At 39.6% G+C, this 14,697-nt stretch overlaps 2 protein-coding genes across 4 annotated transcripts; one reads left to right on the top strand and one right to left on the bottom strand.

Moving 5' to 3' along the window:
• The first annotated feature begins 1,014 nt into the window (after positions 1-1,014).
• On the top strand, positions 1,015-11,509 carry LOC126608088 (glucose-1-phosphate adenylyltransferase large subunit 3, chloroplastic/amyloplastic). The gene is made up of 15 exons (XM_050275854.1): positions 1,015-1,312; positions 1,929-2,042; positions 2,374-2,547; positions 2,653-2,745; positions 9,327-9,410; positions 9,502-9,557; positions 9,651-9,744; positions 9,835-9,947; positions 10,060-10,132; positions 10,274-10,354; positions 10,473-10,559; positions 10,638-10,742; positions 10,838-10,944; positions 11,036-11,096; positions 11,202-11,509. The coding sequence occupies exons 1-15, from the start codon at positions 1,085-1,087 to the stop codon at positions 11,301-11,303; spliced, it is 1,572 nt and encodes a 523-aa protein (XP_050131811.1). The 5' UTR covers positions 1,015-1,084; the 3' UTR covers positions 11,304-11,509.
• LOC126608089 (DEAD-box ATP-dependent RNA helicase 58, chloroplastic) lies at positions 7,988-14,680 on the bottom strand. 3 transcript variants are annotated; one of them, XR_007617751.1, is made up of 11 exons: positions 14,191-14,680; positions 13,994-14,107; positions 13,737-13,859; positions 13,508-13,612; positions 13,231-13,386; positions 13,089-13,157; positions 12,816-12,905; positions 12,355-12,495; positions 11,972-12,113; positions 9,799-10,779; positions 7,988-9,669 (listed from the first exon to the last, which is right to left on the bottom strand). XR_007617751.1 is itself a non-coding variant. In XM_050275856.1 (9 exons), the coding sequence occupies exons 1-9, from the start codon at positions 14,542-14,544 to the stop codon at positions 11,850-11,852; spliced, it is 1,416 nt and encodes a 471-aa protein (XP_050131813.1). In that variant the 5' UTR covers positions 14,545-14,680; the 3' UTR covers positions 11,737-11,849. The 3 variants fall into 3 exon arrangements, 2 of the variants coding, with proteins under 2 accessions (XP_050131813.1, XP_050131814.1); XM_050275856.1 differs by lacking the exons at positions 7,988-9,669; positions 9,799-10,779 and having other exon boundaries at positions 11,737-12,113; XM_050275857.1 differs by lacking the exons at positions 7,988-9,669; positions 9,799-10,779 and having other exon boundaries at positions 11,737-12,113; positions 13,994-14,103; positions 14,191-14,332.
• Positions 14,681-14,697: the final 17 nt, after the last annotated feature.

Genomic DNA, 14,697 nt, shown 5'->3' with positions numbered 1-14,697 from the left:
AGGGGGTTATGTTTAGCCCCTTCGGTCGGTTGGAGATGGTTTATGACTATAGCTGACATTGTTCATTTAAAAATAATTCTTGAGAACTAAAATTTTGGACGCCACTATGTTTAACTCCTTCGATTTGGAGATAGGGGTTATTTTTCCATGTGATAAAGGGTACGTTTGTGGACAAATACGAGTTACTTTTGGGTCTCAAAATGAATTGGTTAGTTGTTGGAGATGGTTGCGTAAATGGAACTTTAGGTGATACCTGCAGATTGGGTTACTTGTAACGAGGGATTTTTGAAGTTCTTACAGATGCTACATGGTTTGTGCAGAAATATCAACTTTTGTGAATGAGAATTGAATTTGATGCCAAAGAAAAAAGGGAACTTCTTATGTTATGGGGACAGCTTACACGGAACGAGCTTACTGTCAAGTAGTGTTTCGATTTAATCATACATTGTCATGTGAAGAAAAATTTATATATGACATTACACTTTTCAACAAGAGACGCTACGTAACAGTAAATTCATTTTATGTAAGTTTTTCTTCTAGTCTATGACACTTGTACATATGCTCCAACCTCTCAATCATTAAACTCCTTCCAAACCATACCTTCTAGATTTAACAATTTTCGAAATCAAATTTAATGGGTAAAACATCTGCATCGTTGAATGATACATATTATTGAAGCCAAACTCAAGTAACTGTTTTTTTTTTTTTTGGTTAGATTGAATTTAATGAAGACTTCGAGAGAGATAGCGATTTAACAGTCTCAATTTGTTTCTAGCACTCCAACTATAGCGTATACAGGTACATATACTGAAATTATTGTGTTGGTTAATAGTTACAACTTGTCAACATGCACAAAAATCTCGTGTCGAGGGCTGCCCAGCATATTCTTTGATTCATAAATTCCAAGAAATCACGAGGGACTAATCTGTAATTACAAGCTTTTCATGGTGGGAAAAATACAAACACAATATGTAACTGGTGGATGCTGTTGAGTCTGGATAACGTGTCCCAATCCTCCAATAGCTATCAAGTAAGCTCTATTGCTTCCTTCCCCTCCCTGGAATTAACATCTGAGGGAAGAAAAATGGCAGTGTCGGCGGATCATTGCCGGATTTCACTCTCTGCCGCCAGCCAATGGCGCAGTGCGGCAGGAGTGCCAGGGAGGAACAAGAGGCTTGTGAAGTTTTGTAGTGGAGAGATAATGGGGAAGAAGCTAAACCTGCGTCAGCTTCAAGTTGAAGCTAATAAGAATGGTAGGGTTGGGCTGCATGTTTGCATGTCTGTTGCTGCTGATATAGCGGGGGAGGCCAAAGTGAGCTCTCGAACTCACCACATAAAAAAACATTACTTAATTGCAATCACGAATTTCATTTCATGCGTGATTGTTGTATTTTCATGAGATTGCTTCTCTCCATAAAATCATCGTGTCTAAAGCCTACTTGGCATTGTTCAAGTTCACGTGTACAACGAAGAGTCAAACGTTTTTACTTCGCTAGCGATTTTAACACTCATTTTCTCTAAGCATCTTGCAGGCGTCCAAGTTTCTATGAGTGCAGAAAATCTTATAAAACGTTCGGTTAAAAGTAGAGATAGCTAAATGAGGAGAGCCAAAAACGCCTGTATTTTTTTAGTGAAAACGAAAACAATAATACTAATCATATCACATTTTGTACACATTTGAAAATGATTTTCACAAGAATATTTTTTTTTATGCATATTTTTGTTTATTTCTGTCATTTGAATCAGATTAAAGAAAAAGAGAATCAAGAGACAGTTTTTAATAGAAGTGTGAAAGAAAGAGGGTACAAAAATTATTTTCCTTATTTAGGGGTTTGACAAGAAGCCCATGGTATGGTAATACTTGCCCAATTAACATTGCATATTTGCATATGTGGAATTGATATATGATGTTTGGGTGCATATCACAGTTGAGGGACATAGATATTGAGAAGAGGGATCCACGAACAGTCGTTGCAATCATACTGGGAGGTGGAGCCGGGACTCGGCTTTTCCCACTCACCAAGAGGCGTGCAAAACCTGCTGTATGTCTCTCTTCCTGTTACAAAACTTGAAGCTTTACTCCATCCGACTACGAAACATGCGTCCGTTCTTTAAACAATAGATAATTAATGTGTCGTTGATAATGGTCGATATTATTGTTGTGACAAAATGTATATATTCATACATTATCGATACTGTTGAATAGTGGACGTAATGCATTCTGCTCTAGTTTGTGTTCATATGTTTAACGTGTTGCTGTTAGCGCAATAGTGTATGATATTATATCTTGAAAAAACAAAAAACGAAATGGTTACTAAACCAATCATAAGTTGTTGAGGAATGCTCCCTCTTGTTCTACATTTTCCAATTTAGGTTCCAATAGGGGGAGCATACAGGCTGATTGATGTCCCAATGAGTAACTGCATCAACAGTGGAATCAACAAAGTTTATATCCTCACTCAGTTCAACTCAGCATCACTCAACAGGCACATTTCAAGAGCTTACAACTTTGGCAGCGGCACCTCCTTCGGCGACGGATATGTAGAGGTACGTAGTTAGATTAACATAATTAATCCCCACTTAATTAATCAGCACCGAGTAATTTCAACAAAATGTTACACACCCTAATATCGCTCTTTCACTCTATGCCAGGTTCTAGCAGCTACTCAAACTCCTGGCGAGGCAGGGCAGAGGTGGTTCCAGGGTACTGCAGATGCCGTCCGTCAATTCCATTGGCTTTTCGAGGTACTCAAAAACGACAATTTAATAAACAGAAAAAAATTCAGACTGTCCTCTTTGTTTCTTGAGCTTCAAGAAAACGCTAATACATATCAAATACAGAAATATCTATGTAAGCTATGGAGAAGTACATTTGAACAGCATAGAATGTCTGTAAGGCTTTCCTTTAGTCACAATTTGTCAAGCGAAATTTCGGTGATTCACTGCGTCAGGGAAGCCTCGAGTCTCCAAACCTAGTCCTGTGTGTCGGTTAGAAACAGATCCACCTTTTCCCTTCACACCCTTTAAGTTGTTACCGCTGTAGAACTGCATGCCTGAAGCATCTGTCCATAACTCCAACACTCTTCCCAATTTCTTTTTGTGCAAGAAAGCCATCATTTTCAGTTTTTTGTCACCCTTGAAACCATCAAGCACATAGTTGATATCATAACCGTTCAGTAATTTCTTGATCCTGCTTCTGATGGTGTGAGTTGAGGTGAAAATCATAAGGTATCTTTTCACAGGCACTTTACCAATAAGTATAAACTGGCTATCCACTGGTGTTGAATTTTGGTTTCAATATTTGTTGTATATTTCATTATGAAGATTACAAGAGAGTGAAGGCCACTCTTATAGAGAGCCAAGAAGCAAGCTACAAGAGATTATAGGCTTACTACCCCAACACAATCCCTAAAATCTGCCCTAACAAGTGGAAAAGCCAAAACCAAATTACAAGGAAAGAAGCTTTTACAAGCAACTAAGAAAGGTTGACAAAAGAAAGGTAAGGTGAATGACAAGTTATGGGAAGTCATGAAAGTAGGGTTAAGACCATCACTTTAGCCTATGACTTAGCTAAAGTGAGGATGACAACCCATACATACAACCCATTCCTGAGATCTTATACAAACCGGTTTCAATACACCTCATCAAGCTGGATCAAGGGGATTGATTAATCCAAGCTTGCACAACAAACATTGAAACTGAGTAGAGTCTAGTGCTTTTGTGAATAAATCAGCAAGTTGATCGTGGTTACGTGTGAACACAGCGGCTATCACCTTGGATTGAACTTGAGCATGAATACAATGGCAGTCAACTTCAATATGTTTGGTTCTTTCATGGAATACTGGATTGGAGGCAATGTGCATGGCAGCTTGGTTATCACAATACAAAGACATAGGTGTCATGCTTGTGAATTCGAGCTCGGAAAGAAAACCTTTCAACCATATGAGTTCACAGGCTGTTGCTGCCATGGCTCTATACTCAGCTTCGGCACTAGATCGAGCAATAATAGTTTGTTTCTTGCTTTTCCAAGTGACAAGATTCCCTTCAACAAATGTGCAAAAACCTGTTGTGGATTTTCGATCAAGTGCATTTCCAACCCAATCAGCATCTGTGTAGGCCAAAATGTGATTTGATCCATTGTTCTTCATAATTATCCCCCTTCCTATTGAGCCCTTGAGATATCAAAGTATTCTCTTAACGATTTTCCAGTGAACTAGAGTAGGATAGTGCATGAACTGACTAGGTAGGCTAACTGAATATGAGATATCAGGCTTAGTAATGGTGAGATAAATAAGTTTCCCAACCATTCGCTGATAAACACTAGGGTCCGAGAGAGGTTCACCTTTTTCATGCCACTGAAGCTTGCTAGCTAGGGGTGTCCGAGCTGGTTTACATTCCATCATGTTAGCTTCATCTAGAAGATCGAAAACATACTTTCTTTGATTCAAGAACAATCCTTTTGAAGAGGTAGCCACCTCAATTCCAAGAAAGTATTTCAAGGGTCCCAAGTCTTTAATGGCAAATTTTTGGTGAAATGACTGCTTAAGCACCTTGATTTCACTCATATTGTCACCTGTAATAATTAGGTCGTCAACATATATAAGCACAACCAATTTTTCAGCAATACCATTTCAAACAAACAAAGAAGAGTCAGCATGGCTCCTTTTGAACCTTGCAACTTCAAGGACTGAACTAAGCTTCGAATACCAAGCTCGAGGGGACTGTTTGAGACCATATATGGCTTTGTGAAGTCTGCAGACCTTGTTGGATTCATTTTCTCTTGGATGACTAGGAGGCAACTTCATGTACACTTCTTCAAGATCCCCATGAAGATATGCATTCTTCACATCCATTTGGAATAAGGGTCATGCATTATTGACTGCCACAGACAACAATACCCTCATTGTGTTCATTTTGGCAACAAGAGCAAAGGTTTCCCTGCAGTCAATGCCATAGGTTTGAGTAAAGCCTTGAGCTACTAATTATGCCATGTGTATCTCAATGCTTCCATTGGAGTTGAATCCACCTACTTCCCACAGCCTTCTTTCCATTTGGAAGGTCCACCACACTCCATGTCTGGTTGTTATTCAGAGTTTGAAGCTCTTTAGTCATAGCATCTCACCACTCAAGCATGCATGTGGCTTCATGAAAATTCCTTGGTTCAAAAGTGTGGGACAATTTGTTAAGGAAAGAAGCATTAGAAGATGAGAATATGTGATAAGAAATAGCTGCAGAGATATGGTGCCTTGCAATGTAAGTAACGTACTCTTGTAACCTCACTGGTGGATGTCTATCTTGTGTTGGATTTCTTCTTGGTGCACTTATAGCTTGCTGATTTGGTTGAGCTTCTGATGGTTCAGAGGAGCTTGGCACTGCATCAATTACACTCTCAGTGAGTTGAGAACTATCATTGTTGATATGAGCAGGAATGACTTCATGAATTTATGTTGGAATAGGTAGTGGAAATAGGTCCATAAGATCTTCCATATTAGCAGTAGTCTCCAACCCTTTGTGGAAATAAGGTGAATATTCATCAAATCATACATCTCTAGAGACTGCCAGCTTCCCTGTGTTAGGGTTGTACACTTTGTAACCCTTTTTAGAACTGGCGTATCCCATAAACACACATTTGACAGCTCGAGGGTTGAGTTTGTCACGATGAAGAGCTTGAATGTACACATAACAAGTACAACCAAAGGTCCTGAGGTGAAATAAGTCTATAGGCCTGCCCTTTATGACTTCAAAAGGAGATTTAGTATTCAACACCCAAGTTGGCAGTCTATTAATTATGTAAGTGGCAGTGAGTAGGGCTTGAGACCAAAATTTCTTAGGAACATTCCTTTGGATCATAAGTGACCAAGTCTTCTCTAATAAGTCTCGATTCTTTCTCTCTGCCACACCATTTTGTTGTGGTGTATCAACACAGCTAGTTTGATGCAAAATGCCATGATTGCTCAAGTAATTACTCATGTTATTGGAAGTGTACTCGGTGCCATTATCTGACCTTAACATATATAACTTAGATGAAAATTGATTGGTGATTAGGTTGTGAAAGTCTTTAAAAGCATCAAACAAATCATTTTTAAGTTTTAAAAGATACAACCAGGTCACTCTAGAATAGTCATCAACAAATGTAACATAATATCTATACCCATCAAAGGATTCTACACGAGAAGGACCGCAGATATCTGAGTGAACAAGCTCAAAAAGTTTATTAGTTCTAGAATTAAAGGAAACAAAGGAAGTCTAGTGGCTTTTGACATTTGACAAGTTTCACACTCAAGTGTGTTTCTACAAAAAAAGGGAAACAACTTGGTCATCACAGGTTCTGAGGGATGGGCAAGGCGTTGACGCTAGAGTTGGTGTTCCTGAACTTGACTTAAGTTGACACTGAGCTTCTTGACAAAATTGGACTCCTTTGAAAGATAGTAGAGTCCGTTCAAGAATAACCCTTCACCAATCTTCTTCTGAGTAACTCGGTCCTGAAACACAACATTGTGAGCTGAAAATATGGCAAGACAATTAAGTTTTTTGTGATTTTTCCTATTGACAAGAGCTGAAAAGGAAAATAAGGTACATATAGAGTAGTGGAATCAGTATGCTCACTTAGCAATCTAACCTTTCCTTTCCCTAGAATAGGTTCCTCTTTCCCATTTGCAACAAATACATGATCAATGGATCTTTGAAATTTGTGGAGACTAGAGGGTTTATTAGTTATATGATCAGTGGCACCAGAGTCAATAATCCAAAAATCATGTGTAACATTTTCCTTAAGAGCAGTGGAAATGGCATTGATAATACCTAGAATATTGCCTTTTGATGTGTTCTCCGAGTTAGCCAAGAATCCAGCAAATTTCCCTAGCATTGCAATAGGGTTTTCAGGCGTCATTTCATCAGGCTCAGTGCTTCCTTGTTTTTTTTTTAAGAAAAGCAGCAAACTCGTTGATCAAGGACACATGATTTGTTGAGAAATTAGCCATCCCATCAATTAAGGAACAAGCTGAGTGAAATGCTTTTGGAGTGACTTCTCCCTTCCCATCTTTGATCATCCTGCCTTTCCTATCAAACTTAGGCTTTAACTCCAGATGAAGAATCCAACATTTTTCTCTTAAATGTCCCTTTATGTTGCAATAAGAACATTTCCAGTCTGCTTTCTTCCCAAGCACCCTATCACCAGTTGCTTTATGATTTGTCGTGAAAACCCTAGCCTTAGAGTTGGATTTAGGCTCAACGTTCATCACTCTTCATTGAGTTTCCTCTCTCTGGACTGCATGACACACACTAGTAAAGGAGGGCAACTCTTGAATCATTAACAAATGACTACACAGGTCTTCATACTCAGCTCCCAAGCTTGCTAAGAGTTGAAACACCTTATCTTCATCAGCCCTCTTCAGTAGCACAGCAGAATCAGTCGTGTGTGGACAATACATATCAAGTTCATTCCGTATGGATTTCATACTTCCAAGGTGTTGAACAAATGAGTGATCACCTTACTTTAAACTAGCCACACTCTTCTTCAGTTGAAAGATGCGAACTGAGTTGTTTTGGCTGCCATACATGTCTTTGACAAACTCCTATAGGAGAAGGGAAGTCTCTGAGTAGCTGAAAAGCTCAGACAATTTTGGCTCCATTGAGTTAAGTATCCAGGACATGACCAGCTGATCAGTAGCGTGCCATGCATCATAGGTTGGTGAAGTGGATTATGGGGGGCTCAGAGCTTCCATTGATAAACCCTAGCTTCAATCTTCCTCCTAGAGCAAGTGACACAACTCTTGACCAAGGAAGGTAGTTGACATCGTTCAATAGCATCGAGCAGAGTCGTTGATTTGGATTGTTCTCACCCCCTTGGGTTAAGTTTGGGGAGGAGGATGAGGCACTGTTGGCACTAGACGCATTTTCTTCTGCCATCTCTATCGATGATGAGCAAATGAAGAAAAAAACGAACAGAGTCAGGACCCTATAGTTCCTGCTCTGATATCATGTTGAATTTTGGTTTCAATATTTGTTGTATATTTCATTATGAAGATTACAAGAGAGTGAAGGCCACTCTTATAGAGAGCCAAAAAGAAAGCTACAAGAGATTATAGGCTTACTACCCCAACACAATCCCTAAAATCTGCCCTAACAAGTAGAAAAGCCAAAACCAAATTACAAGGAAAGAAGCTTTTACAAGTATCTAAGAAAGGTTGACAAAAGAAAGGTAAGGTGAATGACAAGTTATGGGAAGTCATGAAAGTAGGGTTAAGACCATCACGTTAGCCTATGACTTAGCTAAAGTGAGGATAACAACCCATACATACAACCCATCCCTTGAGATCTTATACAAACCGGTTTGAATAACTGGTGTGACATGGAACCCGAATATCTGCACATAGTGGTGTAAAATGTTGCTGTTGTTGTAACCACTTAGGTTCCAGAAGGCATGGTGGACTAGATTCACTGGAGTAGGCTTGTTTAGAGCTGTGGCTTTCCTTGTTACAATCATTTGGTTGTTTCGAACGAGTTTGTACATCACAGTGACAAGGAGATCAACCGGAAATGCTTCTTCGCCATCAAAGCTGTGATGGAGAATTGGATGCTAGGGTTAGCACTATGGTTCATATCTTTTCGCTTTCCAAAAAACACGACTGAATCCTCTTGGACCAACATGAACCATGTCGTTGCCGTCATTTGGAACTAGCTTATAACGGGTTCCATTCATCGTAAATGCAGCGCCATGTATCCTGTTAGCAACCCGTCCAACAATTGCACCGAAGGGAGAGGAAGTGTTCATGTAATCCTTGACTGAATTGAACCCTAGGACAATGTCAGGCAGCTTTCCATTTTTGTCAGGGGTTGAAAGTGATACTATAGATGCACCCCAGTTTGTACAATTCACAGAGAAATTTCCTTTCCCAAGTTATAAAACCCCAACCTTCACCTTGGCCAGAGAACCGTTGACAAACCCAAAAGCTAGTAGGAGGAAACAATGCTGCATGGAGATCTTGGTCATTTTTCTTCAGAAAACAGAAACAGTTAAGATCAAGATCTTTCGATCGTCCCTGAGGGAACATCTGGAGAGCTATTGCGTTATATTAAAGAGCAAGAGCCATTAAGGACTAAGCATTTAAATCAAGAATTAAAAGAGTATAAGTTTCTGTCTGTCCTCTACTAATTTGAAGTAATTAGTTCTGGAGTTCCTTTAAAAATTTACGGAGCATCTATACTTCTCTTTGTTTCTCCCCTTCCTTTTTACTCTGCTTTTTCATTATCACATAAATAATTCGAGACAGATGGCCTAAAATCTGGAGGCATTATAATCTGTATCAAGGCTTTTCATGCTGCAGGATGCAAGAAGCAAGGACATTGAGGATGTGCTGATTCTATCCGGAGATCATTTGTATCGAATGGACTACTTGGACTACGTTCAAGTAAGGCGAAACATTTAGTTTTTCTTCAATTGAAAACATTCAAAAAGTCAATTCTCAAATACATCAAAACTTACCTCTCAATTCACCGCAGAATCATAGGCAGAGTGGCGCCGATATTACCATTTCTTGTTTGCCAATGGATGACAGGTACGCTTGCGCAACACATCTCTTTTGAACTCTGATTTCAGTTACAACTATTGCTCATCAACCTTATTGGACTTTCCTCTCTTTCACTTATAGCCGAGCCTCAGACTTTGGTCTGATGAAGATAGACAAGAAAGGAAGGGTCCTATCATTCAGCGAAAAGCCTAAAGGAGATGACCTGAAGGCAATGGTAATACTCATGCTTAAGCTACAATAATCTGAATTGGTATTGGAATATGAATACCTGTATGCTGAATTTGCTACAAACATCAATCTGCAGGCAGTAGATACGACCGTTTTGGGACTTTCGGTGGAGGAAGCTCTAAAGAAACCATACATTGCATCCATGGGAGTGTATGTCTTCAAGAAGGAGATACTTCTGAATCTCTTAAGGTGCTAATCATATATGAATTATGATTTATAAATAAAATTTCACATTTAAGCGGACAAACAAGCACCCTATGTTAAAAAAATTTGAGAAAACTACACTAACTGTTCGAGTCAGATGGCGTTTTCCGACAGCAAATGACTTTGGATCAGAGATAATCCCTGCCTCAGCTAAAGAGTTCTTCATAAAGGTCGGTATCAAATCTCTCTCTGAGAATTTTATATGTGAATTTGAACTCACTAACCTTTGGTTTTCACTTAGTATTTTGGCTCTGCCTTGGAGAGTTCACTCAGCATTCCATGACGTTTCTTTGTGTAAAACCGCTGCGCAGGCTTATCTCTTCCATGATTACTGGGAAGACATTGGAACCATCCGATCCTTCTTCGAGGCCAACCTTGCCCTCACCGAGCATGTAAGTACAAAGCTGATCCTCCGAATGGTGTGCTGTTTCCATTGTAGCAGTCTAGCAGAAGAAGCTTCTACTTTCACAGATGGAATCTAACACGCGTTTATTTTTTTGTACCTTTCAGCCAAATAAGTTTAGTTTCTACGATGCAGCAAAGCCGATGTATACTTCAAGGAGAAACTTACCTCCATCGAAGATTGACAACAGCAAGGTTGGCAGCTGTCTTTCATTTGCACTTGAATCTCCCTGAAACACGTACAAATATAAAACATGCCTCCTCCTTGTGCAGATTGTTGACTCCATCGTATCACATGGAAGTTTCTTAACTGACAGCTTCATAGAGCACAGCGTTGTCGGTATCAGATCACGAATAAACTCCAATGTTCACCTGAAGGTTTGTCTCATAAATTCCGAAGAATATTAATCTCAACCTGTTAATGCAACAACACAAAAGAGTAATTCAAACGGAGGTTGTCAAAACGCACGCAGGATACAGTAATGCTCGGCGCTGATTACTACGAAACCGATGCTGAGAGAGTGTCACTGTTAGCTGAAGGAAGAGTTCCCGTCGGAATTGGAGAGAATACAAAAATCAAGTACAAGCTGCTTAAACCTCCCTGTCTTTTATGAGTTTTACAGTGTTCAACAAAATTATTTGCTTATCATGGCTCTTGATGTCATGTGCAGAGACTGCATCATCGACAAAAACGCGAGGATCGGGAAGAACGTTGTTATTGCAAACTCGGAGGTACGACGTGCCCGCTGTTATTAGTTACCTCTAACAATCAACGACTGTCAATCACCAACACGCGTTATTCTAGTTTGTTCTCATTGTTTATGCATGAAATTGCAGGGCGTACAGGAAGCTGACAGATCGTCGGAAGGGTTCTACATCCGCTCGGGTATAACCATCATATTGAAAAATTCAACCATCGTCGATGGACTTGTGATCTGAAACATCCATCCGTCCTTCTAGTTTATGGGTATACCAGGAAGGAACTAAAAGAGAAAATGCAATAGGAATCAACATATATACTCATGTCAGTAGAGCAAGACAGTCATGATGCGGATGTGTATAAACCTTGTTATTTTGTAAACATTAAGCAGCTATAAGCAACTCTGCCATTTTTTTCTTCCTAAAATAACACAATCAAGTAACAACTCCCGTGCACCCTAATTCTGTCAATCCACTTTCGAGAACGAGTTATGATTCATTTGAAATGTATGCGTGTACAGAAAACGACATATGCAATTTTCCACATCGTTGTTTGAGAGGACAATCTTGTCCATCAAACGTTAAGACAGTGTATTACTTATGGTCACTTATGGTCCAAAGATTTATATATTCCTGAAACCCGAAGATAAGGAAAAAGGACTGAACAAGCATATGCAAATGTGGTTATGCTATGAAGCATTTGTGATTGCTTTGTGGTTTTCCTTCCGCAAGGAAAGTGATACATAATCTACTCCTTAGAGCCACAGACTAAGACTTACACTGGTTCTATACAATTAACTCTTCACAGTTAAACATCAATTCATTTTCATATTTTTGCAAAACAAACCGCTCCTCTGACATTATAATGTTGGTAACGGAGCATTTCTTGTCTGAAAACGGTTTCCTACCTGTTCTTCCAGCTCGATGAAGATAATCAACAGCAGTTCTTGGCAGATCAAGGTTGTATATATGAGTAGTGTCTGGCAGGTCAACCCCTCTGGCTGCTATATCTGTTGACACAAGAAGATAGCTTCCTCCTTGTCTGACTTCCTAAATTAAGTAAATAGATACATCAGAAGATTTCCACTCGAAATTATTGCATACAAAAGACCAAGAGTAAATTGTCGCATAAATGGAAATTTTGGATGCTTTCAAGAGGTAAGTCGGAAATTGAAAACAGAAACTGCATTTCTGTTCAGCATTCCGTTAGAACTAATATTACTTTCGAGGAATTGAAGTTATTGAACATGATTTACTGATTCAGACCAGAAGAGAAAAGCATATAACTTACCGATAGAGAAGCTGCTCGTGAATTGAAATTCATGTCTTCTTCCAAAAGGAGGATGTATGAATATCCCTCGTATGAAGCCTTCAGGAAATCAATTAAAACTGTTGTTGATGGAGCATTTCCAGCCTTCTTTGACTTCTCAGACTGACCAAATAGATAAGAACTACATATTACTAGAATGGATAGCCCATCTATATAATTCGAAAAATGAACTTATATTATATCAACAATTACAGATTATAAGTTTTAATTTTAAGTACATCTCTAGCACTCGGTCGGTCACATATGAACCATGCCTAAACGACATCTTCATGAGGTTTACCTTCTGGGTAAACCGTTGATACAATTATGAACTATGTATGCTACTAAAGTTTGAATCAGATTCATGCCCAGCTTCAGCATAAGATCATACGATTACTTCACCATGAAAAATAAAGTTACAAAGAAGGATATGCGATGTAAACCTGCTCGCCAACAAAAATAATAGCAGACTGTGGCGCGTCTGACTGTATTAAGGACAGCAAGGTCTCATTCCTTCTGATTTTACAGCATATCTGTCAAGTATGAACAGAATTAGCATCTTCGAAATAAGAACATTATGAACATAGATGTCTCTTATGCAATGTCATGATGACAATTGTTGAAAAAAAAGTATCAAAGCAGATGTATAGATGATTTAACGACAGGTAAACCAGAAAGCAGGATGGAGTGGGTTGCATATTTAAGAAATTTCTTACCACAAATCTATGCTGTAAACATGGTGGCATAGGCTGAACTGGATTGACATGGACATGAATTGCATCACTCTGTAAAATACGCACATAATTTTATATGAAATCTGTATAATGTTGATACGAAACTAGAACTATATCAACAAACCTTGGTCCATTTCTGCTGTATACAGTCATGTAAAAATCGTCTGTGCTGAGGGATGGAAGCACTGGCAAAAACAGTCTGTCGGGTATTGATTGAAGAGTAGGATGTCAACAGCTTCCGAAGAGAAGCGACTTGTTTGGAACTGAACATGAAGTCAACCTAAACAAACAGCAAATATAAGGCATTGTACATTCAATAGCATTTTCAGACAACCTTGGTTAGCCTTTTGGACAATACATTACTCTACTCATATAACAACTCATCTAGCACACAAAACTACCTCATCAATTACCAGCACTCGCATCGATTCAAGCTTAATCATCTGCTTCTCAAGCATTTGGCACAAACTCCCAATTGTTGCCACCACAATAGTAGGGGGCTCCGCCTGAGACAACATTTAAGCACCGAATAAAGCACATTACTAAAATACAATATTTCTTCGTAACATAATACAACTGCAGAAAACCTAAATCATTGCAAACATGTAAAACGAAACTAAAATGCGGCACCTTTAACCAACTCTTGTGCCTGGTCAACATTCCCCCATCTAAAAGAGCCATAACAGTACACGATTTCTTCTCCACTTCGCCTTCCTTAGGCTTCGCAGCCAACGTCCTAGCAACCTTCGTAACCTTGCTTATAAAGCACACGTAAATTCATCTTCTTAAACTCACTTAAACAAAATAATCATACATTACACCATACTAAGTGCAAATTACAGGCATTTTTTAATCAGTACCAGAGAACTTAACAACAAAAGACTTACTTGCATCCCAAGTTCCCTAGTGGGAACCACAACGATAGCTTGAACAGCCGATCTCCGAGTGTTCACAGCAGAAAATATCAAAAGCAGGTACGTCAGCGTCTTCCCAGAACCTGTCTAATTACCAGAAGTCACATAACAAGATTCAAACTTGGATACCAAAACACACCTATGACACCAAAGGGTCTACGAATTTTGACCTGCGCGTGAAGTATGCAGTCGCGGCCGGAAAACAGAGTCGGCAGAGCCTGCCGCTGTACGGGCGTCGGGACAACGAACCCCAATTCCTCCATTCTTTTGATCACGTGGTCGGGCACGTGGGGTTGGCAAATGCGGCGGAGAGTGAGGGGTTCTTGTTCGGAGTCGGCGTCGTTGGCGATAAGGGGAGTGTTGAGAATGGCCTGTAATGGCCCACAGTTGGATACGACGTCGTTGGAGGAGAAGAGCCTACGGTTAGGGTTTAGGAATTGAAAGGGGAAATGGGCATGGCGAGATTTTTGAGTTTGAAGAGGGAGCGGAAGATGGAGCAGCTGAGTAGCTGAAAGTGTAGCCATTGATGGAGACTCAGTGAGTCACTGACTCGGTTCGGTCTCTCTCCCTTTGTGGCCGGCCGATTATAGAGGGAAAATAACGTCTATAAGCACCAAAATGCAACGGCGTCGTATCCTATGTTTGGACGGTGTGCGGTTGGAGTTGTTGGACGGTCA

This window comes from Malus sylvestris, chromosome 16, assembly GCF_916048215.2.
Source record: "Malus sylvestris chromosome 16, drMalSylv7.2, whole genome shotgun sequence".
Lineage (NCBI taxonomy): Eukaryota > Viridiplantae > Streptophyta > Magnoliopsida > Rosales > Rosaceae > Malus > Malus sylvestris.
The sequence above is the reverse complement of the archived record's forward strand: the minus strand, read 5'-3'. Positions and strand labels throughout refer to the sequence as shown.